This window comes from Aquila chrysaetos, chromosome 6 (assembly GCF_900496995.4).
Source record: "Aquila chrysaetos chrysaetos chromosome 6, bAquChr1.4, whole genome shotgun sequence".
NCBI lineage: Eukaryota > Metazoa > Chordata > Aves > Accipitriformes > Accipitridae > Aquila > Aquila chrysaetos.
In genome coordinates, this window is record NC_044009.1 from 24557083 (window position 1) to 24577971 (window position 20889).

General features: G+C 40.7%; 1 protein-coding gene across 2 annotated transcripts in view; it reads left to right on the forward strand.

The window, feature by feature from the left end:
• The window catches only part of INO80D (INO80 complex subunit D), a 44466-nt gene extending 24378 nt beyond the window's left edge, over nucleotides 1–20088 (forward strand). Inside the window, exons 6-12 of one of the 2 annotated variants that reach the window (XM_030018074.2) lie at nucleotides 878–1102; nucleotides 3122–3231; nucleotides 5117–5250; nucleotides 6691–6908; nucleotides 7308–7465; nucleotides 8448–9640; nucleotides 10074–20088. In XM_030018074.2, coding sequence (XP_029873934.1) covers nucleotides 878–1102; nucleotides 3122–3231; nucleotides 5117–5250; nucleotides 6691–6908; nucleotides 7308–7465; nucleotides 8448–9616 — 2014 coding nt within the window. In that variant the 3' untranslated portion in view covers nucleotides 9617–9640; nucleotides 10074–20088. Of the gene's footprint in view, nucleotides 1–877; nucleotides 1103–3121; nucleotides 3232–5116; nucleotides 5251–6690; nucleotides 6909–7307; nucleotides 7466–8447 lie in introns of both variants that reach the window. The other variant, XM_030018073.2, reaches the window with a different exon arrangement.
• The last annotated feature ends 801 nt before the right edge of the window (nucleotides 20089–20889 follow it).

Sequence of the window (20889 nt, forward strand, 5' to 3'; positions counted from 1 at the left end):
GCAAACCAGTGCTTGTTGTGGAGGACTTCTGGGTAGCTTCATGGACCTTGTTGTTTTAACAAGTCCCAGTGATGATTTTATTAAGTGTCATGATTTTTACTTCATTTAGCCAAACGTGTTGACATGGTTTGATGGTCTTGTTGATATGTGCCTGGATGTTCAGAAAGGCAAGATAAATGGAAAAAGGCTTTCTCAAGCAAGAAAGAATTGGATCAGTCCTTTATCTGGTCATTGCTTAGCCCTGGTCTGATTTTTCCCTCAGTACCTTTGCAGTTAAATGTGAATTTCTTCTCCATGGCTGTACTGTAATTCAACTTTAACTCTGCAGCAAGGGGAAAGCAGTATCAACTGCTAGCTGTTGTGAGTGTCTATTTGGTTTAGAAAGGAGTACACCACCTGGTGGAGTAAAAGGAATTGGAAAAAGTCAGAAGTTTTGGTACTTCTTAGGATTTGACCATCTTCTCCAGCATGACCTTTCTTCAATAAATTTCCACTATGTAGTTCCCCACCCTTGTCCTCTCCATTAATTGCACTTTGATTTAAGAGTTTGTCTCATTTGCTGAGACATTTACAGTAAATAAAGGTTAACAGTATAGATTTCTTTTGAACAGCAGGCTCCAGACATTTAAATGTGTCAGACTTGATGATAAATTGATGTAATCTCTAATAATGACATACTAAGAAGGGTAAGTACCTTTAGAATTCAAAAGGGATCCTGCTCTTACCATTTCTCAAGCATCCGTGCCTGATTTCAGCCTTTGGATGTTTGTGGGGCTAGAAGATGGATGCCAACTTAACAATTCTATTAAAATGACAAATTAGCTTCCTTGAAAAAAAAATATTTAAGGCCCATTTATTTTTATTTTCCCTCCTTTAGGTCCGATGATGACAATGCAGATGACAGGAGTTCCAGGGTGACCAGACTTTGCACTTACTTTCAGCAGAAATACAAGCACCTCTGCCGCCTGGAGCGGGCAGAATCTCGTCAGAAGAAATGCCGGCATACACTCCGGAAAGCCTTGCTGCAGGCGGCCAGCAGAGAGCCGGAGCGTGCTGGGCAGCTGATACAAGAACTCCGAAGAGCTACGTGTGCTCATACCAGGTTAGACCTTCCACTGTGACTGCAGTCTGGAGTCCGGACAGGGTGGAGATGGGCAGAGTATCCAGCAGCTGAAATGCTGAACTCTGAAACTGGTAGGCATGCACAAGGCAGAAAAACCATGACACATAAATGCCTGTCAGTGGAGTAAAATAAACACGGCATACAGTGTTTTCCATGAAGACAGGCATTCTCCAGCGTTGTGTTTTAAAATGTGGATTGTTTGTTCAGCAGTATCTGGGCCCTATTTCTTAAATGCCACAAAAGAAGTTAGTGGCCTGCTAAAATTTATTCTTATTAATTAATCTATGTATTTTGGCTGCCTTCAAATATCTGGTACTTTACTAAGCCCAGTTCTTCAGAAGTTGTGCAGTCTGGTCTGCAGTTCACTGCTTCAATTCAGATTTCGTTTTTCAGAGCTTTTTTTGAAAAGCCTGTACCTCCTGTTAATTATCTTCCCAGCAAATCAAACTTAAGCTCATGTTTTTTGTTAGATCTAACTCAATCTAACATTAAATGAAACTTGGCAACAAAATAAGTATCTTCTAACAACTCTGAAGGTTACCTTCTGTGGGAATTCTTTCTAGATAATGTCAACATCCCTCCAGCTCTTGGCATACTGAGAGTTGGTTGATTCATATTTGTGCAGAAACAGAGTAAGTCTGAACCCTGGTGTTATGTCTGGGGTATCACCAGCATCCTTTTCTTGTTGTGGTTTTGCTTTACAGGATGTGTGACTCTAGGGGGTACGAGGGCTAACATGAGAGGCAGGCTGGAGTACTGAGAGTATATTCTGGTTATGGGATGCTTTTGTTCCTGGGCAGTGGGCTGTGGTTCATCACAGTTGGAGGGTTTATTGTTGGGGAGGTGGAATGATACTGAAGAGCTGCTCAGAGGTGTAATGTAGAAGTATATTACTAGTTTACAAAGTTGTGTAAATGTCTCCAAACTTAAACTACAGCAAAACCTTGCCAGAACTGGCAAACTCTTGCTGGTTTTTTTCCATTATTTTTGCCTTTTATTACCCAAAAAAGATGACATTGTTTTGGGTAGGCTGGCAAAGCCAGGTATGCCTGTCATCACTGTTCTGGTTAATTTAAGTAACCACAGAGTCTTTTAAGTTACGAAATTTTTCACAGGAATAATATTGCTAACTAAAACTTTGCTCAGTCAAAGTGCAGTCGATGACAGAAATGGCTGAAGGAAAACAGTCAGGCTACAGACAGCTTTTTGTCAACCTAGAAAACAACGTGTGCAGAGGTGAAAGTCAGTCCTGGAATCACCAGCTTTATCTACATGAAGGTGACAAATGCCTTGAGAGCAGGCTAACACCAAGCGAGCTGTGTAATGCTTGCAGTACTCATCCACACCGCTGTCTGGTCGCCTGCTTGCAGCTCAGGCTCAAAGCATTGAGACTGTGCTGAGGAAGCGCTCAGCTCTGGGCACCTGCTGGTGGATTGGGCTGTAGCACGTTGATGAAGGAGGGCTTTTACCCATGTTGAGCACGCTCAGGCTCTACCACTCCAGAGCTCAGTCTAAGTTTGTCTGAGCACATGCTTGCATGTAAGCTCTGGGGATGCTCGGCATGTTTTGATTTATGAACAGGCTTGGAAGTGCACTTGACTGCCCATGTAGGCATACCCAGTACATTGTATTCTAAAGATTGACCTCATTTTAAGGGTCACCTGTGTTGACACTCACCTACTGCTGTCCTTGGTTCTGTTGCAGGGTGTTGTAATAGTTACATGGTAGTAGCACACAGCACCTCTCATTACAATTAAGGCCCTGTGAAATAAACAATAATCCTGTTACTGCAGTCACACCTTCACCTGTCATTGACATCTATTCTGTATCCCTGTGTAGAGTCTGGTAGTAGTGTGCACCTACCTGGATTATGACACACAGGTGTGTTACAGTTTTTCATCCTACTGTGCCACGCCACATTCCGTGCACTAGTTGTGCTAAGTAACCACCTGAGACTGGGTTTTTGTCTCTAAACTCTTCTGTGCTTTTTTTTTTCAGCACAAGCCAAGCGAAGCAAAGAGATGCAGAACCAACAACCTGTAGTGGGACTTCGAAGGGAGAACAGTGCACTAACAAGGCCCTTCCATTCACCAGGCATTGTTTTCAGCGTATCCTCTTAACTCTGTTTGGGAGTTGGATTCAGATGTGGAAGCTGTTCTGGTTTAAGGTTTTTTGTTTGTTAGGTTTGTGCATTGACAGATACGTTTTCACAAAGAAATACCTATTTGTTAGTGTCTCATCAACTACTTTGCTTTTAATTTGTCTGTGTGATTTGGGTCTGTAGACAGTGAAGATAAGTAGTTTTCCACTGGTATCTATCATAGTCACATCATTTTACTTTGTAAGCTACATTTAGTAGGCGCAAGAAGCCTTTACAAAAATGATCATCTTTCACAGATGACTTGGTACAAACCACCTGGCTTTCAGCCTCATGGCTTTCATACAGTTCTTGGTAGGTTCCAAGAGACTAACTACTTATGAAGGGTTTGTGGGAACAAGTTTTTACACATAGTATAAAAAGATGGCTTACCCTGACTAGAAAGATGGAAATCTGATACTTTGCATTGTTTAGAGAAGCAGAATAGGAGGAGTCACAGAATCCATATTCTAGATGAGGAAGAATTCCCAGTGCTCGGGATCTCAAGCAGAGCCTGAAAAAGATGTTAAGAGTCAATGCATGAAGATCGCAGAAAGGAGGGAGCACATTAGATGTGAGGTTTGATTCTGAAGACTGTAAACAGGCAGACTTCTGACGTGGAATACTAAGAATTCTGCAAGAATTTTGTCTTTTTTGTTTAGCTAAAGAATTGTTGGCGCTTTTGTTGGAGTGACTCCTTTTGTTGGAACTTTTGGTTTTGGTATTTTAAATGACTAGCGCTGATCTGTTCCAGTTGTTATCAGACTGCAGCACCTTTTCAGTCTTTTTTGTTTGCAGGTGCCTTTTTTTTATGTTGGTTGATTTTTGCAGGCCCCTTAAAAATAGTCTGCAGAGCAGTTCAAAACCTGTCTATGAGAGAGCACCATGGCACACAGCTGTGTTTGGGATTTGCCTCATGATTCTGATTTTTTTTTTTTGAAGTGGTGTTGCTTGTTAGTGTGTGTAGAGCAGAGAAGTCAAGACTAGTGATTTTGCATTTGTGCCCATTTTTTTGCTCTGCAATTTCTTCTCAATGGAAACAGTGTCTCCTAAAATGAACAGGCTCTTGGTTCTGATCCATCCGTCCAAGTCTGCCGTCCGAACTGTTCTGCAGGTTTTCCATTTTCTTTGTCCTTTCTTTTGCATTTCAGCATTTTCTGAACATACATAGTGATGGTGAGGTTTAAGAACTGTTCAAGATGGAAGGAGTGCTTCTCGTGTTGTTTGAAAAAACACAATGAAATATCTGTTTGATTTGCTGTAAGTCTGGAAACATTTTCACTCCTGCAGGGGATTTTTTTCTCAAGGAAATCTCAGCAAGCTTACATTTGGATTTACTTGACCTTTCTGTCTGATTGCACATCTTTTTTTCAGAGGAGCAGGAAGGATCTTGAAACTTCTTTCTCTGTGCTCTAAAGATAAATGCCAAGAATGTACCTTAAAAGACTGAATTAAGAAATACTCTTTCTTTAATGTTTCAGTATGGATTGTCATTAGTCTGTAAGGAAATAATCCTGTTGACTACGCTGTTCCAACTACTACTATTGATCTATTGATTAAGACTCCAGGAAAAGGCTTCTTTTTGCTAAGAACTCATTAGTGAAATGGCTGCTCCTATAAAACTATCTCAATATATAATACAATCATTAGAAATTCTGCATGAATGCAGTTTTTCACTTTAAAAGTTGGGTTTGAGCCTTACCTAGCTTTGAACTTGAATAACAAAGTTAGGGTACTCATTAAAAATAGCATCTATGGACAGGTAGAGTTGAAGACTCTGATCTTCATCAGATTGATAAATCAAAGGGCGTTCCTCCATCGTTGCCTCGTGTTATTCCTGATGCAGAAATGCACAGATATCTTATTGAACCGTTCTCAGCAGCTCTTCTCAAGTTGCACAGCCAAGTTTGCGGATGGTCAACAGTGCTCTGTGCCAGTTTTTGACATTACACACCAGACACCTCTGTGCGAAGAACATGCCAAAAAAATGGTAAGTACAAAGCCAAAACTGTAGTTACTTGTGTATTGGGATGACCAGGAGTTTTAACCCCAGTCTTTCTATGAACTCTTGCTTGACAATTAGCAAGTTTATGAACGTAAAAGCTCATTTCCTTATATTTTTCTTAAGGGGGTAAAACATGCCAAACATTTCCAATTAGTATAAAGTATGTTGTGAAAATCTTTTACATACTTTTGAGGATATAATAAAGTGTGTGTGAGAATATCTTTCACTGGAAGAAATTTGATTCCTCTCTTCAATTGAGAAATAGAAGATCATTGTGAGAGATCCCGTGGTCGTTTTATTTGGGCTCACTCCTGGCCCTTGGATCTGAATATAGTATATGTGGTATGGTAAGAACACTGCATCTCAAGCAGTCTCAGTACATGGAGCCCAAAATATTTTCTAGAGGAAATGTAGGTAGCAATTACAAGCATACAAATAATGGTTTTTGCTGCTTTATTTAGCTTTTGGTAATTATTGGAATTCATCTTTAACCTTCTTCAGGGATCCGTGGATCCCAGAAGAAAAGCATTTAAAATGATGCCCTCTGCTCTCCTTCTATGCCTCCCATCTTCCAGAGCAAAACTTCTGGGATAATTCACAAACCCACTTCTGTCTTGCCCGTCCTTCAGGGCATTAGGCATAAAACTGCATTTTTGGTTTGTTTTTTTTTTCCTTTGTTCTGTTGTTGGGTTGTTGTGGGTTTTTTTGTTACTGTTTTTGTCCAGCTTCTCCAATATTTGAGAATTACGGAGTTTTCTGGGTTAAAATGCGAAGGTCTGTGCTACACAGATTTGTATGGGATTTTCCCCCTCTCCCAGGCAATCTTCAGTGTGTCTCTCAAGGTTTACTTCTGTAGGACATACAATCCTCTGCCACTCCCAGCGTGATGGCAACTGAAAACTGATGATGGTTTGATTTATTTTTCAATTGGCCAATGATTGCTGTTGAAAAGCAATGAGGCCTTAGTTGTTTACCCACATCCTTACCCTAGCCCTACAATATTAATTCCATTTCCTCAGTGCTCCCCCTTTTTTATGGCAGTGAGTACTTGAGGATGCTAGCTTCAGCTGCTGCGCGCTATCCCCATTACTGCCACCTCACAACAGTGTTCTGTCTTTAATACTTACAGAAGTGCTGCCGAAGGTTACAGTTTTGCACTGATTTAGTTAGGGTTTGCTATGGTGATTTTTAAAGTCACACTGCGTGATCTCCTGTTTAGCATACCTCATAATTTGGTCTATGTGATTTTTGCCATTGGGATCAATGAGGAAGGAAATAGCGTAATTTTTGTAACCTTGCCTGAGTGTAAGTTAGCAGTCTCTCTTGCATTACATGTGAATGTCTGTGGAGTGACCAGGCGAAAAAAGCAAGGAAAGTGATACTTGTTCTTAATATGCTCCCATTGGTATTGTTTTATTCCCAAAGGACAATTTCTTGAGAGGGGACAGCTCCCGTAAAGTTCAGCACCAGCAGCAGAGGAAACCCAGGAAAAAAACGAAGCCACCTGCACTTACTAAAAAACACAAGAAGAAGAGAAGGCGAGGCCCACGCCGGCCCCAGAAGCCCATTCCTCCTGCAGTGCCCCAAGGGAACCTCACCATGCCTGCCAGTGTCTCACTGCCAGTAGAGATGCCCCACATACGGTCAGTAGTAGCCCTGCCACAGTTTGCCCACTGCTAGCTTGAATGTTGTCAATGAACACTGTAGAAAGGTGTGATGTTGCTGTGCTGATCAGCATCTGGAGCGGGGCTAGAAATTGCGTCTTCATGTGACTGTTAAAAAAAAAACCTTAGAGTGGGTCATTTCAGATTTGAGCAATTATTGGGTTTGATGGATAAAATGTCTTGCTCCTGATGCCGCATCTGATGTATTTAATCAGTAGGCTAACTGTAGGCTTCCTAAAGAAACTATCTAAAAGCATTTTTTCTTCCTAGATGATGGAGAAAAAAAAAAAAAAAAGGTGTGGGGAAACACCCATTATAGATGGATAAGCATTTGTAGTTGTCGTTGAACACCAGAGACTAATGGTACTTTTTGTCCAGGAGCCCCTCCACACCAGAGCTGAGTACTGATGAGCTGCCTGATGATATCGCCAATGAAATCACAGACATTCCACATGACTTGGAATTGAATCAGGAGGACTTCTCTGATGTCCTGCCACGGCTGCCCGATGACTTGCAAGATTTTGATTTCTTTGAAGGTACCATTTTATTTTATTTTATGCTAACGTGAACACAGTCAGTGAACTGAAGAAGTGAGTATTTCTAAAATGCGTTTTGAGAGGTTGCTCGCTTTCCTACAGAGGTAATAAATTTTAGACAGGAAGTGTGCATTTGCTCTATTGTTTGTTTGTGAGCTCTGAAGTAAAGCAGACTTTAAGGAGGCTGATGTGTGTAGTTCTCTGCTTGCTCTTATAATTACTGCTCTGAAAATCCTAATTGGTTTAGTATTTTAATAATTTATTTTATGTTTTTACTGCCTGTCAGTGTTGCAGTTTAATCAAGAGTATTCTCAGTAATGGCATCTTTCTGCCATCGAGTGGGGCTGGAATCACAGTCAATGTTGGCTTTTGATAAAAGGAGAAGAGAGTGAGAATAAAATCTTTAAATACATTTTTGAAACTAGCTTTTGATCAGAACTGTGCCTGAATTTGTGGATTCTAAAGCTCAGTACTTATCACATGTAACAAAGAAATTGGAACAGCCCAGAGCTGGGGTATGTGATTTCTTTGGTCATTTTCTGATATGAGGTGACATCAGACTGTGTTTGAGTTGAAATTAACCTAAATTGTATTGACTGTGTAAATTTTAGGTCCAGGCTGTAATGTGGTAAGTAGGAGGGAGTTTGTGGACTATTTATGTTATTGCAGCATTGAAAAAAAACTTATTTAAGCGTTTTTACTTTAAGTCTAGTAGATTTGGGAGGCATCTTGTAGCATGTAGAAGAGGAGGGTGGAGAGAGGGAGTTCCATTGAAGAGGAAGTTGTAATTTCTCATTTTTCTTACCTTGCTTACCTAGTGAACGCTGGTGAATGAAATTTTCTGTGTGCCACAAGCCATTCTGGAAGGTTATCATACAGTGCAGCTCTGTACTGAACTGTCTGTACATCTGCATCCTTAGAGTGCCAGTGCCAGGCTCACCTGAGGGGTGCGCCCTAACTTCTGGTGTCCCTGTTTCTGCAGGTAAAAATGGAGATCTCCTTCCAACTACAGAAGAGGCTGAAGAACTGGAACGGGCCCTGCAGGCTGTAACTTCTCTTGAGTGCCTGAGTACCATTGGAGTACTTACACAGACAGATGGTGTGCCAGTTCAGGAGCTGTCAGATAGAGGGATAGGGGTGTTCTCTACAGGTGCTGGAGCTCCAGGAATGCAGTCCTTGAGTCGAGAGGTTAACACGGATCTGGGGGAGCTGTTGAATGGGCGTATAGTACATGATAATTTCTCCGGTCTGGAGCTGGATGAGAACTTGCTCCGTTCTGCTACCTTGTCCAACCCACCTACGCCCCTGGCAGGGCAGATCCAGGGGCAATTCTCAGCCCCAGCCAACGTCAGCCTTACTTCTGCCACTCTGATAAACCAGAGTGGCCTTGGGGAGAGAGCCTTCCCAGGACAGTTTCATGGACTTCATGATGGCAGCCATGCCTCCCAGAGGCCCCACCCTGCCCAGCTGCTGAGCAAGGCAGATGACCTGATCACCTCACGACAGCAATACAGCAGTGACCATTCACACTCCTCACCCCATGGAAGCCATTATGATAGTGAGCATGTGCCGTCTCCCTACAGTGACCATATCACATCCCCTCACACCACATCCTTTTCTGGTGATAACTTGGCAGCTACCTTCTCAGCAGAGATGCCCATGATGGCACAGCACTTGCTCCCAACTCAGCTGGATGTGCCACTTAGCGGGGTGGTCAACCCCAGAACTCACTGGGGAAATCTTCCTGTCAATCTTGGGGACCCCTCTCCGTTTAGCAACCTTCTTGGTGCAGATGGACACCTCCTGTCCACCTCCCTGTCCACACCACCTACCACCTCGCACTCAGAGACCACACAGCCTGCCTTCGCCACTGTGACCCCCAACAGCTCCAGTGTGCTTCCGGGGTTACCGCAGACCAGTTTTAGTGGCATGGGTCCTGCCTCCGCTGAACTCATGGCCTCCACCTCCCCTAAACAACAGCTCCCTCAGTTCAGCGCAGCCTTTGGGCACCAGCTGAGCTCCCACAGTGGCATCCCCAAGGACCTGCAGCCCAGCCACAGCTCCATAGCTCCTCCCACGGGCTTCGCAGTGACCGGTGCCACCGCTACCAGTACCAATAATGCATCCGCGCCCTTCACCACCTCCAACTGAGCTTGTCTGCCTGGCTCTGTGCAGGTAGATGGGGGACCTGTGTTTTCTATCTTTCCTTTTTTCCTTTTTCTTTATTTTTTTTTCTGTCCTCCCTTCCCGGTTTTTTTAAGAGGGGGTTGAGAAGAAGACCCCTGCTTCAGTACTGACCAGGGTTAGCCCTCTGTGAACCTTGCTGTAGCGTTCACATGTGCTTGTTATGCACCGGTGCTCATTTATTGCAGGCAGGTTCACCGTTCCCCAGTAATTCCTTAAGGATACAGCACAGTTACTGGATGTAATTGACCTTAGCAGTAAGACCTAGAAATGGGAAGATACCTCAGATTACTGATGCATGTTACTGTTTCCTAGGGTTCGGATCAGTGCTTGCCATCCCATTAGCATCTGGTAGAAGGTTTTCCAGTGGGCAGAAGTCTCTTGATTTTTTTTATTATTTTTTTTTATTTACTTTTTTCCGAAGGTAGCATCCGGCATGGAAAACTTGGCTGCACACATTGATTTGAGAATGGTGCACTGAAGTCCTAAATCAAGATCGTGGTTCAAGGATGAGTTTGGCAGTTTCTTAAAATAGTTTCTTGACCTCCTCAGTGTGCGTGTGTGTGTTTGGGGTGCAGGAGCAGCAGTTCCTTTTCTTCTTTTGGTGAAGAAGTGGGAGTTGTCCCCTTCCAGAGCTAGTCACTGTTCTTACTGCATGCTGATTTTTGTTTCTCTATTACGATGATTTTTCATTCATTGAGCAGCAAGGGGATCAGTTGACTGGTTGCCCAGAAATCTGAAGGCTGATATGAAGTTAGCCCAGGAAAAAAAAAGAAAGAAAAAGAGAAGGATTGAAATAGATTCTGAATTAGTGAAGATTCCTGTGCAGAAATTCCCTCCCTTGCTGAATTACTGTGGCCTTGCAGCATTGATGATTTGCCTTTTCAAGTGTGGCTTTGTCCAGAACTCCTTGCCTGACAGGCTGACAGGTATTTCCCAGCTGTAACTGGAAGAATTTGATTGGTATTCTGCCCATCCACACAAGTCTAGGTCAGACCCTTTGGTAAGTTTCAAATGGACACATTTCTCAAATTATGTCTAGCTGCTTTTTTTTTTATACTCGTCGGCCCCCCCCCCCCCGCCCCGAGCCATACAGCTTTTTTGACACTTGTAGGGTTTGATGCTCTTTATGGGAAGCTGAATGTATGTAAGAAACTAGCAGGTACCTATCAGCAGTCATGGCTAACCAAAAGAGAAATCACTAAAGCAAAAGAGAGAGGTAAGAATTCCTTCTGTCTGCAGGACAGTTTTGCTTTTACTGCCCCCCTCCTAGAGATAGTATTCAGACTCTTCAGTAGTAATTTCAGTTCTTGAAAAAGGAGTCTGCTAGCTTTTAGATTTTATTTTTTTAATGTTTTTTAATCCAAGAGAGAACAGCAGCAGAAATTCTGAGGTGTTTACTTGCATCTCTTTATCAGGAAGGGAAAAAAGGAATTTGCTTGTGACTTTATAGGTCTCAAACTTGCTACTGTACTCTGACTTTGACTGTAAAAGTAGCTCCTACTTGTTATAACAAGTCTCTACTCTTCTTGGTTTGTTTCTGAGATGCACATGAGAGAGAATAGAAAATCCCACATTTCAGTCTCTTACTGTAGAAGACAGATTTCATTCTACCTTACAGTAAAATGCCTACCTGCATGTATTCTAGTCTAATTCAGGAAATTAAGAGATACCAAGCACATGTAATAGGGAGGCCTAATAAATTGTTTGAGCAAGGGATCATTGAACGAAGTTTAGTTGCTGTAGAAATTGATTTTGTTAGCAGTCAGGCCCACCCCAAAATCTCTGACCCAAACCTCTCCTTCCATCTTGCTAAGGAAAAGAATTTAAATGGGATAGGTCTTGTGTCTTCTTACTATCGTAGCAATCATACTATCCCTCTTTTCTTGAAAGATTTGTCCTCCTTAAATATAAAGGAATATGGAGATGGATATGTCCTTTTCTGAAATTGCAAGTGTATGTGGGTGGAGGAAACAAAAATTATTTTCATGCTTCTGTTGTTATGAAGTCCTTATTTCATACTTGGTAAAATAGATCTTAATAATATAAGCCGAATATTTTTAAGTGGTGATTTAAATATGTTTGTAACATTTAAATGTTTTTAAATCATGTAAAAAGTTGAATTGAAGCCTATGAAATCCTGCTTGTGATTGTCCTGCTGATTGAGGAATGCCCAGTGGTATTGTGAAATGAGGCAAATCTGACAAGGCATTTATTTATTTTTGTATTATGTTCCCCATACTTTGTTGAGGAGACAACTGTTTGATTTGCAAATGATTTTCGTTGTGTCCGTATACCTTCTTCAATGTGTTTGGATGACTGGCTGAAAAAGAGTGGAGAACTAGTATACCAAATGGTTAATTCTTTAATCTGCTTGTGTATTCATGTCATTTTAGAGGATGTTAATTTCTGTAAATTGGTTTCAGGACTTTGGTCTTGAAATCATTCTTGTGCCCATCAAACTTTTTAATGAAGCTGCGGCTACTGCAGAGTATGTTTGCCCCACATCACATTTCTCTTTCTTAGCAAATGCCAGGGGGGAAGGGAAGAGAGGAACTGAGAGCCAAGTTCTGCTTGGTCGTGTTGGTATAAATTACAGAGGAGCTTTTTAGTCTAAGGTCACTGTGAGTTTGTACTGTTCTAACTCAGAACAGAATCCAGCTCCTAATCTCAGCATTGATTTAGACAGGGAATTTCAAAACCTGTCAAAGCTATGCAGGTCCATAATTCCCATTTGAAATCAATGGTCGTTATGTACCTGCATTCCTTTAAGGCAGCCTAGGATATCAACTCTCTTCCCCCACTTAAACTTCAATCTTTGTATATCCCTTGATGACTCTTCCCTGAAAAGTGACTACGTAACATTTTTCAATGAGCAAACTAAGTTTGCAATAAAGCTGCACTTTTAAAAATAAACTTCAGTTTCTATACATTTGAAATAGGAATCCCTCTGTCCTGTCTGACACAGAGTTCTGAAATGGGCCACCACTCTTGCCTTTTCCTGGTTCACCTCCTGTTCTTTCACTGCCGCCGATTTCATGGTTACAGTCTACCAAGCAGTTACGGGTCTTGGTCTTAGCTTTACAAGGTGGATCATTCCAGGTGGGCTTCTACACCCACACAACCTGTTGACTTCAGTGAATTGGTGTCTTACGGTTGGATGTGAGAGATCCAGTCTGAGAGGTATGTGCAGCCAGAGATGTTTCACACCTCCTCTTCTGGGAAATACTGCAGGTCTGGTTAAGGTAGTCCTCGAGGCTCTTATTTATGTTGTTCCCAGGTAGAATCCATGCTCTCTCGCAAAGGTTTTTGAGTATCATCTCCTCATATAGCAATTAGCACTCTATCACCCTTTTGCCAAAGAGCCAGTGTAGCAATTTCAGTCCATTGATTTGAGATGGTCGATACCTGTCGTGCCCTTTACATGTTAACAAATGAAATAAAGCTAGTTGAACCTAAATGTTAATTTCTTTACACAAGATTTGAGTTTTAAAGAATTGGAAAAAAAAATTAGAATAGAATACCAGTAACTTCATTTTTGGTAATAATAGCACCTCAATTAGTCTTTGTACAAAAGTACTTAACACAAGACGAACTTTGACAGTGTACAGAGGCTCATCAGGAGCAGCCTTGTGCTGGCATTGTGGGTAAGGCATTCTGTAAGACATGCTTTGATGTTTCCTTTCACTTGGGAAGACTTTATGCCAACTTTGAGAGGAGCCATATGCACTTAGATATCTCAAGGTTGATTTGTTCTTTGGCCTCATAATTACTATGATATAAGAAGATGTATGTATGATGCAAGAAGATGGAAAAGATGCCGCCTTTTGTCACCTCCTGTCTTCCAGTTCCTCCAGGTTCTTGCTTAGTTCTCTTCTCGTTAGTAACATGCTTCTTTTTATGGTTGGGCATAAAGGCTTTAAATCGATAATGCTGAGAGGTAGCACAGTTGCAGGTCTGCCTCAGGCACTGTGGAGAAGATAGCAACAGCTAGATTTCCTACTTCATTCAGCAGGTTAGTGAAATGAGGATTTGCCGTTCTCATTTGGAAAGCATTGGAAAGCCCCGAGAAGCTTATCACCTGCTAGGCAAAAATCAGAGATGGTATTGGAAGTACAAATGCAAGGAAAAAAATGTTAAAGGAGAGTCATCCATAATAGCAAAGAGAAGCCAAGGGAAGTGGCGCTTTTTAAAAAATTTTTTTAAAATTTTATTTTTGAGGGAGATGGGTATTGAAAAATTGGGAAGTTCTGTTCTGAGCTGTTAGGCACAGTGTGATGCCACTGGCTTCAGGGGCATGGCCAAGGCAAAGGGCCTAGGATTGAACCTGCAAACCAGTAGCCAAATTCAATTTGAAGCTTCATTTTGCTGTAACTGCATGTAAATGCAGTCTGGCATTGCATCTGCTTGCCAGGAAAGAAGAGTCTCATGAAGGAGTACAATTAACAGTGGACAGGTGGCCTTACCTGAGAAGCTGGCCCTGGTGGTTACATACAGGTGGTGTTAGTCTGCTTCTGGGTTCTAGCTCCTCCCTGAGGTCCTGCAGCATCGTGGCTGCTGCATTTCCCTGGAGGCATGGGCAAGGCTCCAGGGGTATTTCTCTGTCTCTGTGCTGCGGTGAGCTGAGTCCACTGGTGAATTCTCCAACAGTATGAGCCTTTGGGCAGGGAGGAGGGAAAATTTTTTAGAAGAGCCAGCTACCTGCAGTTGAATCTTTCAAGAGTAGTAGGGTTCAGGGAAGGTGGTAGGAGATGCTTTCAGCAGACAAACAGTAGAACATTTACCTGCAGTGATCGTCTGCAGTGAGGTGTTTGTATGGGTGTCTGGGTAGCTTCCCTGGTGGGTTGTTTACTTTTGCTTTTGTATTTTTACCGTTACATGTGAAGGAGTCTCCTGTGCAGGCCTGTTGCAAGGTCCAGTGGTGGTGAAAATATTAACGGAAGGAATAGTTTTGGGTTAATGTGCTGACCAGATCTTTAGGTCTTTCTGATCTTCTGGTCACAGTCTTGCTGATCTTCTGGGTCACATTTCATGATAAGGTGGTGTGGGCTGTTTCACGTACCTCCTTTATTTCCTTTCTCTCTACATTTTTCATCATTCTTTCCTTTATTCTCCCATTCTCAGATACTTACCCAATGTAGGTAATGCCAACCGGTAAGTCTTCAGTGGTCCTGGGCAAATCTGACTGTAAAATGAAAAGGAGGAGAGATTCCTGCAATTCATAACATATATTTTTGGATGCTAGAATGACAGTGCAATAGATCAAAGTATTTCTCAGATCAGTGAGTAAGATGATGTTTCACAACACGCTGATATGTCACGAACTAGATGCTGAGGGTACAACATTGAGTGCACAGGCTAGCAGTGAATGTGGAGGCATTTTTAACAAGAGTTTACCTTCTCACAATCTCCTCTTCTTTTGAGAAGTGCATCAGTAGAAAGTCACAAAGAAAAATTTAAATTATTCTTTTTAGTACTCACAAGCCCAAATAAAAGTAAGGAGTATTGGTGGAAAAATCTACATTTGTGTTTACTAAACTTAAACTTGGATTTTAGGAGAGGTCTGGTCATGAGAGACCTTAGCTCTATCAGGTAAAGTTTTGGTTTTGTCTTTAAAACTAGACAAAACCACTGTTATTGGGCAAAAAAAAGTTTTGTGGAGGAGAAGGAGTTACAAAAGATGTGTCTTAGAACAACTTTCTCACTCATGTCTTCAGCCTTTTTTTAAAAAAAAAACAGTAGTGACTGTTTTAGGAGCTTTTCCCTTTGCTGTTCTGCTACTTCTCATGGTTGTTGGGTTCTTTGCTTTTCCCTGTTTTATTCTGCTTTCATTTACTCCTTCTCTGGCTACTGTGGAATAAGGTAGCAGAAGCATGAAAGGAGAAAGTGGGCTTAGCTGTAGATTGACAGCAATAGTTGGCGAAGCCTTTCTTTTCCTGTCTTCTTGAAGTAAGTGTTGGCACCTTTTCAGTCTACTCTGGCTCATAGAATTCGGTTTGGAAGTGAACAGGATGAAACTTGGGCTTTTGACCTTAAAACTGTACTTACTCGATGTAGAAAAATGCATTCTTCCTACTCCTTCCCCTTGCTAGTCCCCCAAACACACACACAGTGAGATGTCCAGCGTACCCGTGTATCGACCACATACACGTGCTGAACTTGGTCCAGTAATGCTAATGTTTTACCTGCTTTCTGTCATCGTCAGCCGGTGCCCACAGAGGTGAACTCTGGATAGGTAACATTCCCAGATATCCTCTGGAAAACTTTAACTTTGGTGCAGATTGCTCTGATGTAGCTAACTGCAATGGCGCTGGCTTCCACCTTGGAGTGGACAGATTTACCCTGAAATAACTCTCCAACCTGTGTCTTAAACGGTGTAGTTTGTTCCGGTGCAAATAGATTCATTCTGAAGTGACAGACAGTTCAATTCTCATGCAAAATAGCTACATCCTACCAGAAGGGGTTGAACCAGTTTCTCTGAACAGTGATGACCTTCACTGTACAGTTTTGGGTATGTCTCAGGGATTCCTTGTGGAAATAAGGGCAGTTAACAAAAAAAAAAAAAAAGTAAATAGTTTTAAAAGTAAATAATAATTTAAGGTAGAGCGTCACCTAAGTGAGAGCGCAAGAAGGAGAAATCTTTGTTCAGTTTTATAGTCCGTGGTGTCTGGCTTAGGGACTCTTTCTCTTCTCGGGGCTCTCATCTCAAGTTCAACATACAGAATCTTTTTCATCACGCTCAGCTTTAAACTTTTTATTTAAAGATACCCTTCCCCAATGAGCTTTCAGAATACTTATTGTAGATTTTAAGAGAAATGGTATATTAATTTATGCTATTAACATCACCTCATAAATTATAAGTTTTATACTAAAGCTGTATTGAGTGTAATGAATTATGTTGCATATGTGTTTTTAATAGCTATAAAATTATATACAAGCTTTTTTGGAAAAACAAACTAGTGAAGCACCTTTTTACACTGGATCTTTGCCGTGTCAAGGTGTACAGCTATTCTTTGCTACCTTGCAGATATCTATATCTATATATAGATATATATATATAAATAAAATAAAATGGTATCCTGTATCAACAAGCATAGAACTCTTTTTAACCCTTATATTACTGTTCCTATAACTCTTTTTAAATTTTATTTTGAGTGTTACATTCTGCAATAATTTATCCGTGGTTTGTACCTATGATTAGAAATTTAGTTACAGGGTAAATAGATCAAATTAAAAAAATCCAACTACTGTAGCTGGAAGTTGTGAACCAAGTTTGTAAGACCTTTTCTTTTTTTTAATGTATTTATTTCCAGTTAGCTCTGTGAGTTGGAATTTGAAAAGTCGGAACATTAGGAATCTACAGTGTCTTATTCAGGAATTTTTCCCCTCCTTTCCTCACAAAGGAATTCCCACTGTGACTTATAAATAGAATTAGACTGCTTGTGTGCATGTATGTATTATATATACACACAAAAATATGCATTGGGGGGGGATGTATGTGCGATACGAATGTGTATATTGTATGTAGGTCATAGTTTTGTAAAGAGAAAAGTAGTCGAGAGGTGATGGAATGTATTGTAGAAATGTGATTATTTAGTAGGGGGTTGTTATGTCCTCACTGTTGTATAAATAACTGAAACTCTCTACTACATAATCTTCTGTTATAAGGCTAACTCTGATATCATGTCAATTTTACTGTTTTTTAAATGAGTTGCATTGAGCCCTGTTTAAAATGCCATGAAAATACCAAGCTCCCAAAGACAGCCTTTAAATAAAACAAATAGGGGAGGAGGAGGGCTGGGAGAAATGAGTGATGTTTTTCAGGAGAAACTGAGATGGGAAGGTTTGCGTTCAGTGGAATGGGGAGGCATGGGAATTGCTGTGTCTTTGCAAATTAATACCCGAATCTCCTGTGGTCTGACTTGGAAAATGTTGTCAATCGGTGTACTTGTGTTTTCAAATTAGGTTGTAAGGGCACTGTTTGTGGAGTGACTGTCTTCAAAGTAGATTTTTTCTTTCTTTCCTTTGCATATATTAATTTTGCCCCAAATCTGCTGTTGTGGGATTGCAGAACAAAATACACTTTCAGTCCAGGGAGTTTCACTTGTGCTGTGAAATTCTGAATTTAATTATGGCCACTTAACTTTTTTTTTTTTTCATAATTGGAGAAGGAATATATCTTTATGGGAGTTCTCACTTGAAATAGTGAGAAGTCAGAAACATTCTTACAGATTGGCTTACTCTTCATACTGTTCTATTTAGGCTGGAGAAAGTAACCTAATTGTTATTTATTAATACAGTATCACTTTTAATGATGATGATCCTGGTGACTTTAAAAATCTGTTGAGAAAAACAGAGCTTCCAGTATTGCACAGACATTTGAATTTTTTGAAGGCTTTTTTTAAGCAGTTGCAAATCAAAACTTAATTTTCAAAAATTTGTTTTTATATCCCCCTCCCTATCAGTGTGTTGATACCCCCCAGGCATCTCTTCCCCTTTCCCCCTCCCCACAATTTGTTTCTGGCACATATGCATACAGGTGAAAGGGCAGGGAGGTGGAAGTTGTCAGAGGCCTTTCCTTCTGCTTATTTGGTGGTAATGGGAGCTAGCAGCATAAATCTTTATGCCTTTATGGGGAAGAATAAACCCAATTTTGTGTATACCTGTACAGAGAGATATATCTGTATATGAGATGTTGGTAGCACTTTGCTGAATGTGGACTTGCCCTCATGATGTACAATAAATATGTATGGATGCAATCAACCTAAATCTATATATACATGCATACAGATGTATAGATGGAATATACGTTGTATCACACACATGTACATTAGTTGTAACATGAGTAAGTGTGTGAGCTAAAGAGAGAGACTATCCACGTAACATGTGTAACAGGTAAGCACTTGTGCCAAACAAGGTTGTTCTAATTCTTTTGAGGGATTTGGATTATGTCAGTGACTGATCTGCGCTTGGTCACCATTGACTTGTGTTACCTCAGCCCTCACAGTGGAGTTCCCTTGGTACGTTTCTGCTTTTGTTTATTCTATATTAGGCCTCTTGCAATGCCGACCTCTTCTGCTGCTCTGCTCCCTTGCCTCCATTCCAGCTCCTCCTTACCCCTGCATCTCTACAGTTTCTCTTGCTAGCAGCAATCAGCTTTAATGGCCCAATCCAGCTCTGCTTAGGCAGTAGGGAAGTTGTCTTGGTGACTGTAGTGGCAGCTGAATTGGGCCCTGAGCACTTGCTTGAACATGCAGAATTTCCCAGCTATTCAATTGTGCTCCAGTACGACTGTGATTGATTTGCAGATGACCACAAACTTTTCTTAGAACCTGATGCAAAGCTTCCTAGCATATTAAATGGTTAACCCAGCATCGTATTTTGAGAGCTAAATGTTCAAAAAGAGAAAAATGCACCCCCCAAAAATTGTCTTCAATTTTCAGCCCCAGGGAGAAAAAGGGAGTTTGGTTTGTGTTTCCCGTAATGCAGGCAGTAAGCTAAGCAGAAGGCAGCCCTGTGCTCTGTTCTGAGCAGTGGGGTTGTCATCAAACATATCAAGAGAAACACAGCTTGTTACATTTTACCATTAAACAGATTTTAAAATGAGCTACAGAGTTGACCATTAACATGCTAGCACTTTGCATCTAACTGTGTATTGAATGATCTTGCTTATCCAAGTAAATTGTGGTTTTAAGTATTTTATTTTCTGTTTTCTGACTAAATAGAGCTTTTATATCCTTTTAGCAGAAAGCAGCTGTCAGAAACCTGCTCAGTCACATTTAAGCACTGTTGAAACTCCTGACTAACTTGGGCTTCAGTTTCAATGGAGAATGCTGCTCCAGTTCTGTCCTAGAGCTGTACTGCATTCCATGTTTTCAGTATGGATATGGCATGATTTTTCTTGGCCGCAATTCAGCCATGGAATTTTGTCTTCCTTGCATTTCTATTAGAAAAAAGGTAACTGGTGTCCTGTTCCATCCGAGCTTTCATGCAATCATACACGACAATTTCTATAATACATATGTTTGGGCGTGTGTATGGGTATGTCTGTGTACTGTGTGTGTATAATACATATTTATATGCACACATATATTATGCTGTTTCAGTTTATGTATGTGGAGAATGTACCTGTTGGTTCTCTCCTGATATATACTCATGCATACGTATATTAAATATGTATATAGAGTGTAGATGTCCTGCATATACATGTGTATATGTTATGAACCTTGGTTGGCAATTTTTTCTCACTTTTTGCAAATTGCTGTCCCTTATGACATATTTTCACTGAAGCTGCATTATATAGAAGAAATGGAGAAATGTGTTATCAAAGTTTTATTTTAAAAAGGAGACTCTTAATTATCTAAAGCCATTTGTAATTGTCTTGAATTTTTACTAGAAGGGTTGTTATTTAAAAAAAAAAAAAAAGAAAAAAAAAAAGAGAAAACAAAAAACCAAAAGCAAGCAGACAAGCCCTTACTCCCGCCTTCACTTAGATGGACATACGAAAGAAATGGAAACACAAGTTCCTGAGTATTTATTTCCTTCAGGGGTTTCTGAGGCATACGGTAATTGCATTCTGCCCCATCCCCCCTTTTGTCCAAATATAATTAATGATTCATCGTTTCTTTTACACAGCTTTTTCCCTCGTTACTTTACTTTTGTAAATCATTGTTCACCTCCTACATTCACTAGTACTGACATCACTAAGGAGATTTCATGTCCTTCTGTCCTTTTCAGGAGAAATACCAGTGCATCACTATTGTGTTACATTTTAACATACTTTGTGGAGGATGGATGTTTTTATTGAAGATATCTGTAACAAGTCTTTAACTTATTTAATGTGAGAAGCCTTCATTGGAATCTATCGTTTGTTTATTTCCCATGAGTTTCTGCAACTGTTTTCTCACCAAGATATTAAGCAGTTACCTTATTTGATGCCTGAGGTTTTAGGGTTTGGGTTTATTGTTGTGGGTTTGGTTTTTGGTTTTTTTCTCTCCAATTCCCCAAAATGTTTACCTGCAAGTGGAGCAAAACAGATGTCAGAATCTCAACCAATATCCTTTTTGCAGTTAAGGTTAAATATCCTAGATTTAATAAAAGAGAAGGTGGCAAATGGACAATCTGAAGTGCTTAGAGGGAATGCTCACTCTTTAAGGCTGTCTCAGAGAAGTTTGTGTTTGGTGTCATTTTAAAGGTAGCTTGATCACGCTTTGATATCAGAAACAGCCTTGTAACAAAGA